Raw genomic sequence first — 12,313 nt, forward strand, 5'->3', positions numbered from 1 at the left:
CCAGGAATTGTGGCTGGCTTTTTTCAAAATTGTATTGAAAGCAATCATTGTGCAAAAAAATTAAAAAAAAAAAAAACAGCGAGTCATGGCACACACCCCTCACACATGTGGGCAACAACGTGCATTATATTACGCGTTTTCTCCTCTTTCTTTAAACTTAGGTCCACCTTAAGAGGTTAAGACGTGACCATATCAGGCATTTGGTTATGCTGAGTGAGACACGTTTCTGGATAAGGGGTTCATGTCGGATTTGAAAATGATATATATGAAAATTACACGCGGAATGCCACATGACAGACGCAAACTCACAACTGCTTAATTTTGCCGAAAAATCCCCCCTAAATACTCTTGCGCATCCATAGAAACGTATTTTAAATAATACGTAAAATTAGCAACTCGATACAGTGGAATAAATGTTTATTCCTCCTCCTTAGTATAAACAATGACTGTCCAAAAATGGTATTTATTTTAGAAAAGGTACGGGAAGGACACGATCACACAGGCGCTTGCGGGTGTGAAATACGTGTCCGGTAATGTATGGGCGATAGCGCACGGGTCGTGTGCAGTGTAAATGTTTTTGTTTGTTTCTTCTTTCTATAAGGACAGCACCCTTCGACGTTCCCGAAACAGCAGACGACTGCACTCAACAATAAGAAAAGTGCAATGTGTGGAACAGGGCCGTACCCAGAAATTCTTTTCGGGGGGGGTTATGAATTTTGGGAAGGGAGTAGTTTTGCTGAAAGCAAGAGTAAGTATTCTTTACGTGCTGCCTGGAAAAGATTTCGGGAGGGGTTTGAACCCCCAAACCCCCCCTCTGGGTACGGCCCTGGTGTGGAAGCAATGTTTATAACACGTTTCACACTCAAGCGGTGACCACGGCGAAGATATTTCGTGGAATTAAACCAGCGCATTAACCCGCAACGGCCGCTGATTATTGCGTTTCTAGAGGAAATGCGCAAGCAGAGGTAACTACGATATTGCTTACTGCCAAACGAGCACACATATTGGTTGTTTTGTCGTGTGCAGCACGCGTCTTGCGCCGCACGCAACGTGAAAAAGCAGACGACGCGAGAGCGCCATCCACACTAGGAGCGGTTCGTCCCGCCGCCGCCAGGCGCCGACTGTGTTCGCGCTCGGGGCGAATATTAGCAAGGCCTCCGCGTCCCGCTTCGTGGCTCAGTGGTCTGGGGCGCCAGGTATGTCACCGCAAATGTTTTGCAAGTCACGAGTTCGAATCCCCGCGGGTACGTGCTTTTTTTTTTTTTGTAAGTTAACTTTTTTGTTTTCTGCCGATGTTTTCTATATTGAGTTCACCTTTTTTTGGGCCGCAACGTTCATGGCTACACGAACTAGTTCACAAAATGCGCGCAGGCTGGCACTGGCGCGCTAGCGAGTTCTCGTTGGCGTGCTGTTGCCATAAGCACCGACTGCTTGCAGGCAGTGGGCACAGGCCAGAATGAACAGACCCTTGGCCTGGTGCGAACACGCTTTTTACGATACAGGCATGAGGGAGGCAAGCTCCAAATATGGGGGAAAAGCGCATGACATTTGGGAGTCTGCGGGTACGCGGAGGGCGTTCATACACTGCGTAGGTCTCGGCTAGTGAATGCTACGACTACAAGCCGTCCTGGGAGGCTTATCTTGTGCATTTTACAGCCGACAACATGGCAGAAGCGCGGTACGATGATTACTGAGATATTGAGAATGCCCATCCAACAACGCCATTGGTTATGTTTTACAGAACCGAAACCGAAACCGAGACTTGTGTGATTGCTAACCTTGGGCATCGTCCAATCACGGCGCCCCTCCTCCCAACGTCACAGCCTTAGTTGGTGCGGCCGCCGCAAACCGCGCAAGGTAGTTTTTCTTCGTTCGCGCTTTGTAAAATAATTACCGATTTGTCAACCGGATAAACGATGAAAAGTGTGCTAATTTGAGCCAGTCTACGCAGTGCAAGCAAAAACGGGAGCTTGACAAATTCACTTCAGTGTCCCTTTAAGACTATCTTGTCATGCATGGCCAAGGTACTGCACTTTTTTCCCTTGTACTTGTGGCTTGTCGATCGAAAATTTGGAACAAATTAACTGAACCCCCTTTCCAGCAAAAGATCGCTCTTATAACAGCCGGTTTTTCAATGGTAGCTTAATGTCCCTCAGGTGTGCCCGTGTTTCTTTACCACTTCTGAGTATAAAATAATTATTTCACTGTAACTAGCCTCTAAAGACATTTGTTTAATGCCAGTACAAACAGGGGACATTAAAACACCACAAAAATAGCAAAGCTCTCCCACAGAGGACCCTTTTCACACCACAGAAGACCGACCCTTTCCCCTTGCTTAGCTTCTGTGGGACCACCAAGAACCTCAAGGAGCACAGTGCATAGTAAAGTCAAGGCACTGCTAAGTTTCCCCTATGAAATGGCACACAGGCAGCCTACAGAAGCACAATTCCAGTGGTAAAGATGACCCCCATTGCAAGGCCAGCTGTTTTGCTGAGTGCTCCTGCTCTAGCACTGCTGATGCACGATGGTGCTTCTCCTGGCCTAAACTTATGCCCTGTTTGACCACTGCTCAACCAGAGTGAGCTGAGATAAACAGCCCTGGAAATCTTAAAAAAAGAGGGTTCATGTTGATGAACAGAGCCCTTTTTGGAGACGAGTACTCTGTACAGAAACAAGAACACAGCACTGAAAACAGCCGGGAACGGGCAAGACACGCAGCTGGTTCAAGTTCCCCTGACGGATGACATGCGGGAGACTTTGTGCCTACCCTGCAGTGCCTTGTCTGGGATGGTGCCAGCGATGCTGAGTGGCCTGGGCTTGCGTGGGGGAGGCCGCGGACGCATTACCACCGAGGAGGACATCTGGCTCGATGCGGCCGACTGCTCAGAGGCAACCGACAGGGATGAGCGGGGCCGCGATGGAGACGGCTGCTCCTTTCCCGCAGCTAGGGAGGCGACAATGCAACAAGAGCCCCGTCAGAACAGGGCAGAGCATATCCCAAACTTTTCTTTACCACAACCATTTCGGGCAGGCACCTAATGGGCACGAAAATTTACAAGTCGGCTGTTTCTTTAAAAACAGATGCACTATAAGGAACTTACTTGAAACTATGTAGCTTTACTTGTACTGTTTTACACCACAACTACATACATTATCTTCAAACACTGAAAAAACACACCGTCAGCCCTTTGTATTACTTGTTTTACGGTTTCCATGCAGAAGAAGCTGCTGTCAAGACCACAGAATGGTGCTGCCATAGTACTCGACTTTTCATTAATAACCCAGTACAGTCTGTCCTTTACACGAGACCACCGTAAGACTCCCCCCCCCCCCATGATGCCATCCTCATTAACTTGGCTTTGAAAATTTGTGATAAGGAAACAGCAGCCTAAAAAAAAAAAAAAACCCAAGCTGCTTCATCCAGCTTAATTCAAACAGAGCACACCACTAAATGTGTCATATTACTATACAGAGACTTTTACAATTAGAAAAAAAAAAAAAAAAAAAACGTAAACTTAGGCAAAACAATCTGATCAGTTCCAAACACAGCAGATATACGTTTCAAAAATCCTGAGATCAATAAGGGGGAGAAAGAGGCACACTACCTTTCAACTGCCAAACAACCAAGGAACGCTTAATGTACTTGCAAGGTAGATACTAAATACCAGTTACTTTTTTTTAAGGGAGCCCAAGCCTCTTTCAGGACATTACGGGGGAGCTGAGTCACTGTATGCCCAAATGCAATCTTACAATGCATGCCTACCCGCTCGGGACACTTCAAGCCCTCGAAACATTAAAGGTTAGTACAAGGCTCAACATGTGTGAACAGAAGGGCACGAGAGGTGACCAACAGCAATCGAGTGCAGTTACACGTGCGTGCGAGTATTATCTAGTCATTGTCACAAAATTGCTCCCACGGAACAGAAGCACAGTGCACACTGTTAGGAGAGGCCAGCCCGGTGCCATGTTAGTCAGCGAGAGACAGAGGCAAAGCAGCGAAGAAGGGCGCCCCTCCCTCCAGGTTATTAGGCACAGAAGAGAGAAACCCCATGCAAGGCACACTGCCAGGCCGGATTAGGTGGCAAAAGATGTACTCACAGCTGGTTGGAAGGAGACCATCACCTGTGCCAGGGTGGAAGGAGGACTCAGGGCATGCAAGAGTTGCAAGCATCATGCGCAGCACACGTCTGAAGCTCAGTTACTCCACCCCCCACACTTCGAGGCAGGTTTTCCTCTTTTGGCAAAACTAGTAGCCACCCTAGACAATATTGCGTTGAACAACATTTAGCCGTCATGTCAAAACCCAAATGATGCAAAATACACAACGCTTGTTGTACTGAACCCTAGCCAGACCAGGCCAGCTTTGAAACTCAATTAGCATATCAAAATTTTGTTGCGTAAGAGACTCATTTGTAAACCCGTTTAGCAACTGCTTCGCCCGAGCGCCCGAAATTTTCCCCAAACAAAGCTTTATGAGTCCACTATTGTTGGTGCGGCAGGTGGAAAGTGAGAAATACTTTATTGTTGAAGAGATTTCATTCAAGTGGTTGTTGTAGTGGAATTTGGTTGGTACTCGGAAGCCAGAACTAAAAACATTCAATTAATATACTCCCTAATGCGAAATTTGTGCCCTGAGTGAACTGCAGTCTCCTTGGTCACGGTGCATATCTGCTGAATCTCAAGGAAGTAATCGCGTGATCAGCGAACACACGGCAGTGCGCACTACTCTGCCATTATCTTGGTGCACTTCACTGCCACTGGGCATGTTGTTGCAAATCGTGCCTGAACCTCCCGCGTAAAAGTCTTGTGGTTCGGATGAGCCACAAATGGAGGAGGCAACGACTTGTGGCAAAAGTGTGAGGGGTAAGCAGTGAGACATACTGAGCTGTGGCAACGCGTTTGGAGATGACGCCTTAGCAGTGCATGGCGCCCTCCCCCTAACACATTCGTTAGATGGCGCTCTCCGCATTTTTGCGGGGGTGGCTCATTCGCTCTCTTGGCCACACGGATGCCATCGCCGCGAAACCCCTGTACTGGCCGCCGAAGCGCTACGCGCTAAAAAGTTTCACGTTGCTGAACAACAGTGGTGTTGGAAGAGAAGTGCTATGATGGTTACCCAGAAAAGAACAGTGAAAACAGTCGTGGTAAGGCACGCTGTTTTAAAACGTTTCGTATAGTTGCGCACATCTGCAATGCAAAAAACGTCGGGATTATATCACGAAGGCCATGCTTTTTACCACTCCTGACTGCCATTTGCCCATTTCTGCACCGAAGCGTTTCAAAGCAGAGGCAGGGTCGACCACTCGGAGCGACCCTGAAGGGCATCCCTCGTGTGAGACAGCTGGCTGCCACACTGCTGGCTCCACCACTCTCTTCAGTGTGCCCTCCCACAAAGCCCCAAAACAGGAGAAAGTGAGGGTGAAATCTGGGGAAGAACTCCCAACCCAGGAGCACTCGCCCCCCGATTTCCGAAGCAGTCGGACACCCCAGCAGCGGAGGCCCCCGCCAAGCCCCGTCGTGCAGTGGCCCACCTACCTGCTCCTCCCGTGCCCATCATCCGCTGGGTGGCCCGGAGCTGCGAGGCCCGCGTGGGGCGTGGTGCCACAGCCAGCTGGCTCATGCTCCGCGCCGAGCGCAGCCTGCCCGCACTGCCGCCGGCGGAAGCCCCCGGCACCCCAGCCCCCCGTCCCGGCAGCACCATGCTCTGGGACATGGGGTCCACCGCCCCTGCTACCCGCCTGGAGGGAGGGCTGCCCCCCGACAGGTTCAGCATGCTCTTGGCCATACTTGGCGGCGTGGCGGAGGTGCTGGCCGACGGCGGCAGGAGCCGCCGCCTTGGCTGTGCAAGCAGGTCCAGGCGTGACATGCTCACGGCGCGCTGGGCCACACCTGTGCCCGACGAGGCGGCTGCGGAGGGGCGGGGGGAGGGCGAAGCCCCGCTGCTCCGGTTCCAGGGGATCACCGGCATGAGGTCCGTCTTGCGGCGCCCCCGGCTGTGCTGGCTCGGCAGCGCCGTCATGCTGCGCGTCATGGGGTCCTCTCCTGGGACGGGGCCAGACACCAAGCACCCCAATGGTTGGCGCCTGCGGGGGTCTGGGTGGGCAGCAGAGGCCCGCCCCGTCAGGCCAACATACTCGGTGCTGCCACAGCACTTTCACCTAACCTCAACGGGAGGGAGACATTGTCAGAAGTTCTTTTTTCTAATCTCTGTTCTTGTACGCTTGTAAAATTGCAAAGCAGGAGCAGGAATTTCTATGCAGGTGCATACCAACTTTTCTTCCCGGCGATCGCACTTCACTGTTTCACAAACTCTTCTTCCCAATACTTTATATGGGGCCGACAGGACTGCAATCAAGGCTTGCCACACACTACCACTGGAGATGAGCCTGACAGGCAGATGTCACACTTGTCAATTCAGTTAACCAGGCACAAACTGTTTTGTTTGGCTCAGTAGAGCGAGCTCTCCTCACATGGACTTGGGCCCCTTTTGAAGAAAACGTGATAGACGCACCCAGGAGTCTGTTTTCTGCACTGAATATCCCAAGGTTTGGACGAATGTTTGTGCACTGTTCAGCCTAACATTGCAGTAAAAATGCCAATAACTTGCAAACCACACCCTCTGGAACTGTGTCGCTGCAACCAAGGAGCACCTCTCCTGCCCTACGTTCCACAGCTAAGGCACAGCCACTTGAGCATCGCTTACACAGCCACGCTGGTGCAGAGCCTATCTGAACGGATGACGGACTTTCCAAATGAACCGAGAGAAGCTGTCGAGCCTGTCGAAGCTGCGTGGCGCATCATGTCGTTACCGGCGAGGTCGAGCATAGTGGGGCATTCGTGGCTCCTACTGTGTTTCATGACGAACGCACCTTGCTCACGCAGTCGTCTGGTGCACTCTCTCCTGGATTTTTCACGTGAAGATCATGGTGGGCGATAACCATTAGGTTACTGACCAAAGAGAGGGCAGGAACACATCCCATGGTGCGCAAAGGTTTCAAGGTGACGACGGCTTTCCCCTACGCTCACAGGGCACGCACAATATCGAAAAGATTGTTGAGCGCTCTGCATTGCGTGTAATAATTCGTGTCCTCAAAACACACTCGGTAGCCTTTGCAAGAAAGTGAACTCGGAGGAGACACACCACAATATGAAAATGAAATGAAATATTTGTAACCGAAGCACTCAAGGTGTTTTAGTAGGGAGTGCCCGACAAGAGTAGCCCACGGGATTCCCTTCTTCTGTGGGAACCATTATATGGGACAGACTGGACGCTGTGTGCACAACCGGCTTTGCGAGCGCGTGCGTGCTATAAAATTCTCTACTGGCAGCACCCTTGCCAAACAAGTTATTTTGTGCGAGTACGAGCCCTTGCTTGAGCAGTGTCACGGCCTGAAGCGCCAAAACGACCAACGAACACACAGGCACTTGTGTTAGCAGGCCATCGGTGGACTTGTTACCAGAAGAGATAGTGCATCTGCATTCTTCACTTTCTATCATCAGTGTTCCTCTGCTTTCCCTTATACGGCCTCTGCGCAATAAATCCACTTAGATGCAAGCCAGCACCTGTGTCTGTCGACCTCGTCGTCCTTCCTTCCTGTTTCTAAGCGCTGCCAAGTGGCAAGCAGGCTGCCTGGGACCACACCAGGGACGACGCCTCAATTGGCACTAGCCCCTGTGGGTGACAAACTTCAGTAGGTAATGGTGTGACCGGTGAATGAATTTTAAATTAAGATGTTTGCACAGCAGTCAGTTGTTGCTGGCATGTGCAAGAAATTTACATGGGAGGGACCCTATCGACAACCCCATCCTAGTTAACTATCCTAAACAGTTGCCCTCGCTTAACAGAGCAGGTACAACCTGTTCCATCCGTTCGACACCACAAATACGAAGGGCAGTTTTATCTACATCAAGCTTCCATTTTGCCTGCTCAGTGTGTATACTGGACAGCTTGGAATGCACGCACCAGAAATGCTGCTAGAGTCTCCTGCCTGAATCTGATTCTCTGTTAGCATGTGCATGGCATGTGTGTTGAGGATGGATGAATGCAGGGCGAGAAACAAAGTGAATCCCACTTTGTGGATGTCTGCATGCCTGTGCAACTACTACATCACTTGATGGTTTCTTGATCACGGGCTCCCCAATAAGAATGCCAAGATATCCCTCGACAAACTTTGCACCTCTGAATCATAATGTATGAAGTAAGGTATCATACTATCTGCGAAGACTATGCACCTGGTAGTTTTTGTAAAGCTTCAATGGGAGGGTGCAACTTTCAACGTAAACTGTACGGAAAAATAGGAATGTTTGAGTGATCAACCAGGCTGTTACCTAGCGTGACACTACACTAAAGGCTGTCCCAAAATTTACGCTTCTACAAATTTCTTTGTGTTGTACAATGCCAACTGTACCGTAGTCAAAAACTGATAGATATTAAGTTGACATCATGTTCCTAACAGCCATCATTTAAAAGCATGAATAGAAACACTTTATGTGACCCTGGGGGGTCAAACTGTAATCTACAACTAACTGGAACATGGTTTAACTACTAACAAAATCATGAAAGAAGCTTAAAATCTGAGCCAGTGAGTGAACTCCATAGTCATAGATAATACGGAACAAAATGCATAGCTAAAAATGTCAGCTTGTACACGGAGAGTGAAGTGTCACTGACCACAGTGGCATTTTGTGCAGGGCACATACAGTACAACGAAGAAAAAAACGTAACCACTGCACGAGCTCTACAAAGGCACAGGCAGTTAGTAGGCCACTAGACACGCTCACATTCCCCAAGAGAACAAACACCACAGTGCGTGTTCACAAACCAATGTTCGCAGTGCTGCGGCAGGCCACACTGTGTGCGGAGACGGGCCTTGGAGGCAAAGCAGTATGGGTGAGTAGGACAAGCACCAACTACGAAAACACAGCCTGTCAGGAAAGACCAGCAGCGCAAAGACCAACAAAACGAGCCAATGACACGGGGCACTGCCCAACGCCACTCACTACTCCCCGCGCCCTTCAAGATGCAGCATTGCGACTTGGAGCAACAAGGAAAGATGTTTTCAGACACAGAGGCCGGCAGAGAACTGATGGCCTAGAGCCGCCGGGACAAAGGGCACCAAGAACGGCGACAACCCAATTCAAATGGACAAAAGCGAGGGGTCAGATTCATTAGCCACCACTTCAGCACCCTCTGCCCCAATATTCCTCGCTTCTTAAAACAAAATTAAAAATTGAGCTGGATAGATGACTATGGGGGGAAAAAAAGCAAAAATGCCACTGAAACGGCGCAATCCCAACTATCCAAGTACAGGTGTTCTGCACTGAGCTCCAAGGAACGTTTGACCAAGGGGCAAGGTGCGTTTGCAGCATGTCTCACCCAGGCTAAGGGAAGGCCCTCAATGCTGACCTCTGTAGCAGTTTGAGAGTGAGAAAGAGCGTTAGGTTGGAGAGGAGACAGGACCCAGGCAGCAGCAGCGATGCCCCTCCTCCACTCCCAGAGTCCGCCCCAGAGAGAGAAGGGAAAGCGGCGACCACACAACGCGACGGACACCACCACACAGTTTGGCTCGGGGGTGGACAGGGGTGCAGCAAGCAAAGAGCCCCTGCTCCCTGTACTCACCCACTGTGACCCCTGACCCCACAAGCCACCCCCCAACAGTGGGGGATACGAACGCCACATCAGGCACTGTTCCCTGACCCGGGGTCGGGTCAGTTTGAGCGGCGTCTGCAAGAGAAGCCCAACCTCAATGCCCATTCCTCACACCAAGGAACTGTCTAATGCCACTACACATGGCTTACAGTACAAGCGAACTGGAAAGAAAAGTAACCGGTAGACGTACTCAATTATCTGCAACAGTACTTCCAACAAGTAAAGGCTTTTGACAGGGTTAGTGCACAGATAACGGAAAGTTGGAAGCACCGATCTAGAGCTTCAAGGCTGCACATCGAAGATTTGGTTGCCTCATTTTCCAAGTATGTGACGAACTCGTAATTAGGTGGGTAACACCCTGCACGCAACTACTACAAGACACCTTGAGAACTTTTCGAAAGCACATCTAGAGAAGTCTAGCCCATAAAATATGTGCTAAACACGACTTATTACACAATGCCCCGCAATCATTCCAAAAACTTGTGCTCTCCAAAATGGCACTGCATTTCTTAAATTTCCCGAAATTGATCCTTTGCTTTCACTGGGATGATATGAGAGCAGTTAGTGATAGCACAGCAGCAACATCAACAGACAAGTGGATGTTCCAGACAGCATCCAGGCCTTTAGGGATGCAGAGTATCGATTTCCCACTTTCATATCCAGCGTAGAGAAATAGTAACAGATTCCAAACAGCCATAACAGCATTTCATGTACATTTTATGGCAAGACTGAAAGCCTTTTCATGACGTTTCCAATTTCCCTGAGTTTAAGAACGTCTCTGTACCATTCCCACTATCCGTTACTTACATGTGAAATTCATGACTGCAAATTACACGCAACCCTCAAAGTTACCCAGACCGAGCTGGTCAGAAGGGCGTCCTCACCCGCTGCTTGGCACAAATTGTAGGCTGAGGCGGCCCGCTTGCGACTGCTCTCAAAGTCCCGTTCTTCAGACTTCCTCAGTGGTGCGGCCGACATGAGCACGGGGGCCCCCGCCGAGCTCATGGTGGCCAGGTCGAGGTCAAAGGTCCTCGGCGTGGAGCTGCCAAAGGCAAAGCTCATGCTCATGCGGTTGGTGTTGCGTCGGGCATCCAGCTTGGTCTCTCGCTCCATGTTCCGCCTGAGCATGGCCTCCTTCCGCTCCTGGGAGGGCACCACGACAGTATTTTATAAAGCGTTGGTGTGCCAACTGTTTGCTGCACATTGGAACTCTTTGCCCTTGTATTGATTCCCCTGCGAAAATTGTATTTCCTTCTAATTTATTCCTCCCTTGCTTTTCCCACTGTATTTAGCCCTGTATTTGAATGTATTATAGTTTGTATAATGCAGGATAGTTTATTTAATACAGACATACGCGTAGTACTCATAGTTTGTGTATTTACTGTACAGGTAGTTAATTTCGTTTTTTTTTTTTTGTTCTCCTGCTTTTCAAGATAATTTTCCAGATACAAGTTGTATTTCAGGTTGCTGTAATGCTGTCCAGTGTTTAGGGGTGGCAGCTCTGTCAAGCTGTCAACTTCTGACAGCTCTTACTGTTCGCCCCCAGCGTCACGTACTTCGTGCAAGATGCGAATAAAGACAAACAAACAAACCACGTCAGCACACTCGGCCACCCGAGGGCAGAAGCAGGAGCAATGAACGACGTGCCATGCCCCTTCCACTGTCTACTCCCCTGCCTCTCGTAACAAGCTCGCCTCTCGTAAGAGACAGGGCACCTCACTCCCCCATGCTAGCAGGGAGCAGCACTGGGTATCATCAAGGTGTCTACCAAGTTGACATTTTCAAATTCCCTGAGTGACACAGAACTCTGTTTTATGTCAACACGGGCTGACACCACTTCACCAGTTGCTGTCACCCTCTAAAAAGCACCTTATAAAATAAAATATGACATAATAAAGTGTAAATGCTAACCAGTAACTTTTATCTCATTCGAAAAGAAAACATAACAGAGTGGTATTAAAATTCACAATGTACGAAATAATGAAAAAAAAAAAAAAAGTAAAACCATACTGCCATGTTCTCAGCTCACACTCAATGCCTCAGTGCTGTATTTCACTGCTTCAAAGAGTTTATTTTGGGTTAGATGAAGGAGACCTGCATCTTAAACACTGTCACGTTAGGTGCCCTTAAATGCCGCCATACTTCTAGCAACAAAGCGCTGCGTAGGATGAGCGGAAGGAGTTTATTTGGGATTCACATTGGAAGTCAGAAACACCTCAACTACACCCCGCTATGGTGACTCCACGTAAAGTTCTTTTGGTGCGCAGCGAAAGCTATGGAGCCAGAACATGATCTGTCTTTCTACGCAGCGGAATATAGTGCCAGCTTGCAGTTTAAAGTCACTCCTAAAACGGGGTATAATGTCTATATTCGATACTTAAGACATATTTTGAACACAGCTGCGAACTTTTGAAGTTGAAAATTAAGAGAAATGTGTTTTTATTATTAAGCCAGATTCACAACTAAAAGATTTGCAATGTGCATCAACTAACTAGAAACCATTGTAGATGGTGCCAGGTGTTCCAGCATAGGATTGGAGGCTACTACTGCCCCTGCCCCTGTAGACTCCATTGAGCTGCCACAACAAGATATTGTGGCGCGCAACGTTTTCTTCCGCCTTTCAGGAGTCTGGGAAACGCACCAGAACACAAGGGGACCGTACAG

General features: G+C 49.2%; 1 protein-coding gene across 18 annotated transcripts in view; it reads right to left on the reverse strand.

Moving 5' to 3' along the window:
- LOC144152645 (uncharacterized) overlaps positions 1 to 12,313 on the reverse strand; it is a 93,359-nt gene that overhangs the window by 23,148 nt on the left and 57,898 nt on the right. For 9 of the 18 annotated variants that reach the window (XM_077684011.1, XM_077684008.1, XM_077684005.1 and 6 more), the window contains 5 exons: positions 10,534 to 10,792; positions 9,620 to 9,724; positions 5,536 to 6,093; positions 4,099 to 4,122; positions 2,768 to 2,944 (listed from right to left, as the gene is read on the reverse strand). In XM_077684011.1, the coding sequence (XP_077540137.1) occupies positions 2,768 to 2,944; positions 4,099 to 4,122; positions 5,536 to 6,093; positions 9,620 to 9,724; positions 10,534 to 10,792 (1,123 nt within the window). The remainder of the gene's footprint in view (positions 1 to 2,767; positions 2,945 to 4,098; positions 4,123 to 5,535; positions 6,094 to 9,619; positions 9,725 to 10,533; positions 10,793 to 12,313) is intronic. The other 9 variants (XM_077683996.1, XM_077683998.1, XM_077683995.1 and 6 more) reach the window with 9 other exon arrangements.

Source organism: Haemaphysalis longicornis, unplaced genomic scaffold (assembly GCF_048455015.1).
Source record: "Haemaphysalis longicornis isolate Haplotype H1 unplaced genomic scaffold, Haemaphysalis longicornis Haplotype H1 scaffold_9, whole genome shotgun sequence".
In the NCBI taxonomy this organism is placed as follows: domain Eukaryota; kingdom Metazoa; phylum Arthropoda; class Arachnida; order Ixodida; family Ixodidae; genus Haemaphysalis; species Haemaphysalis longicornis.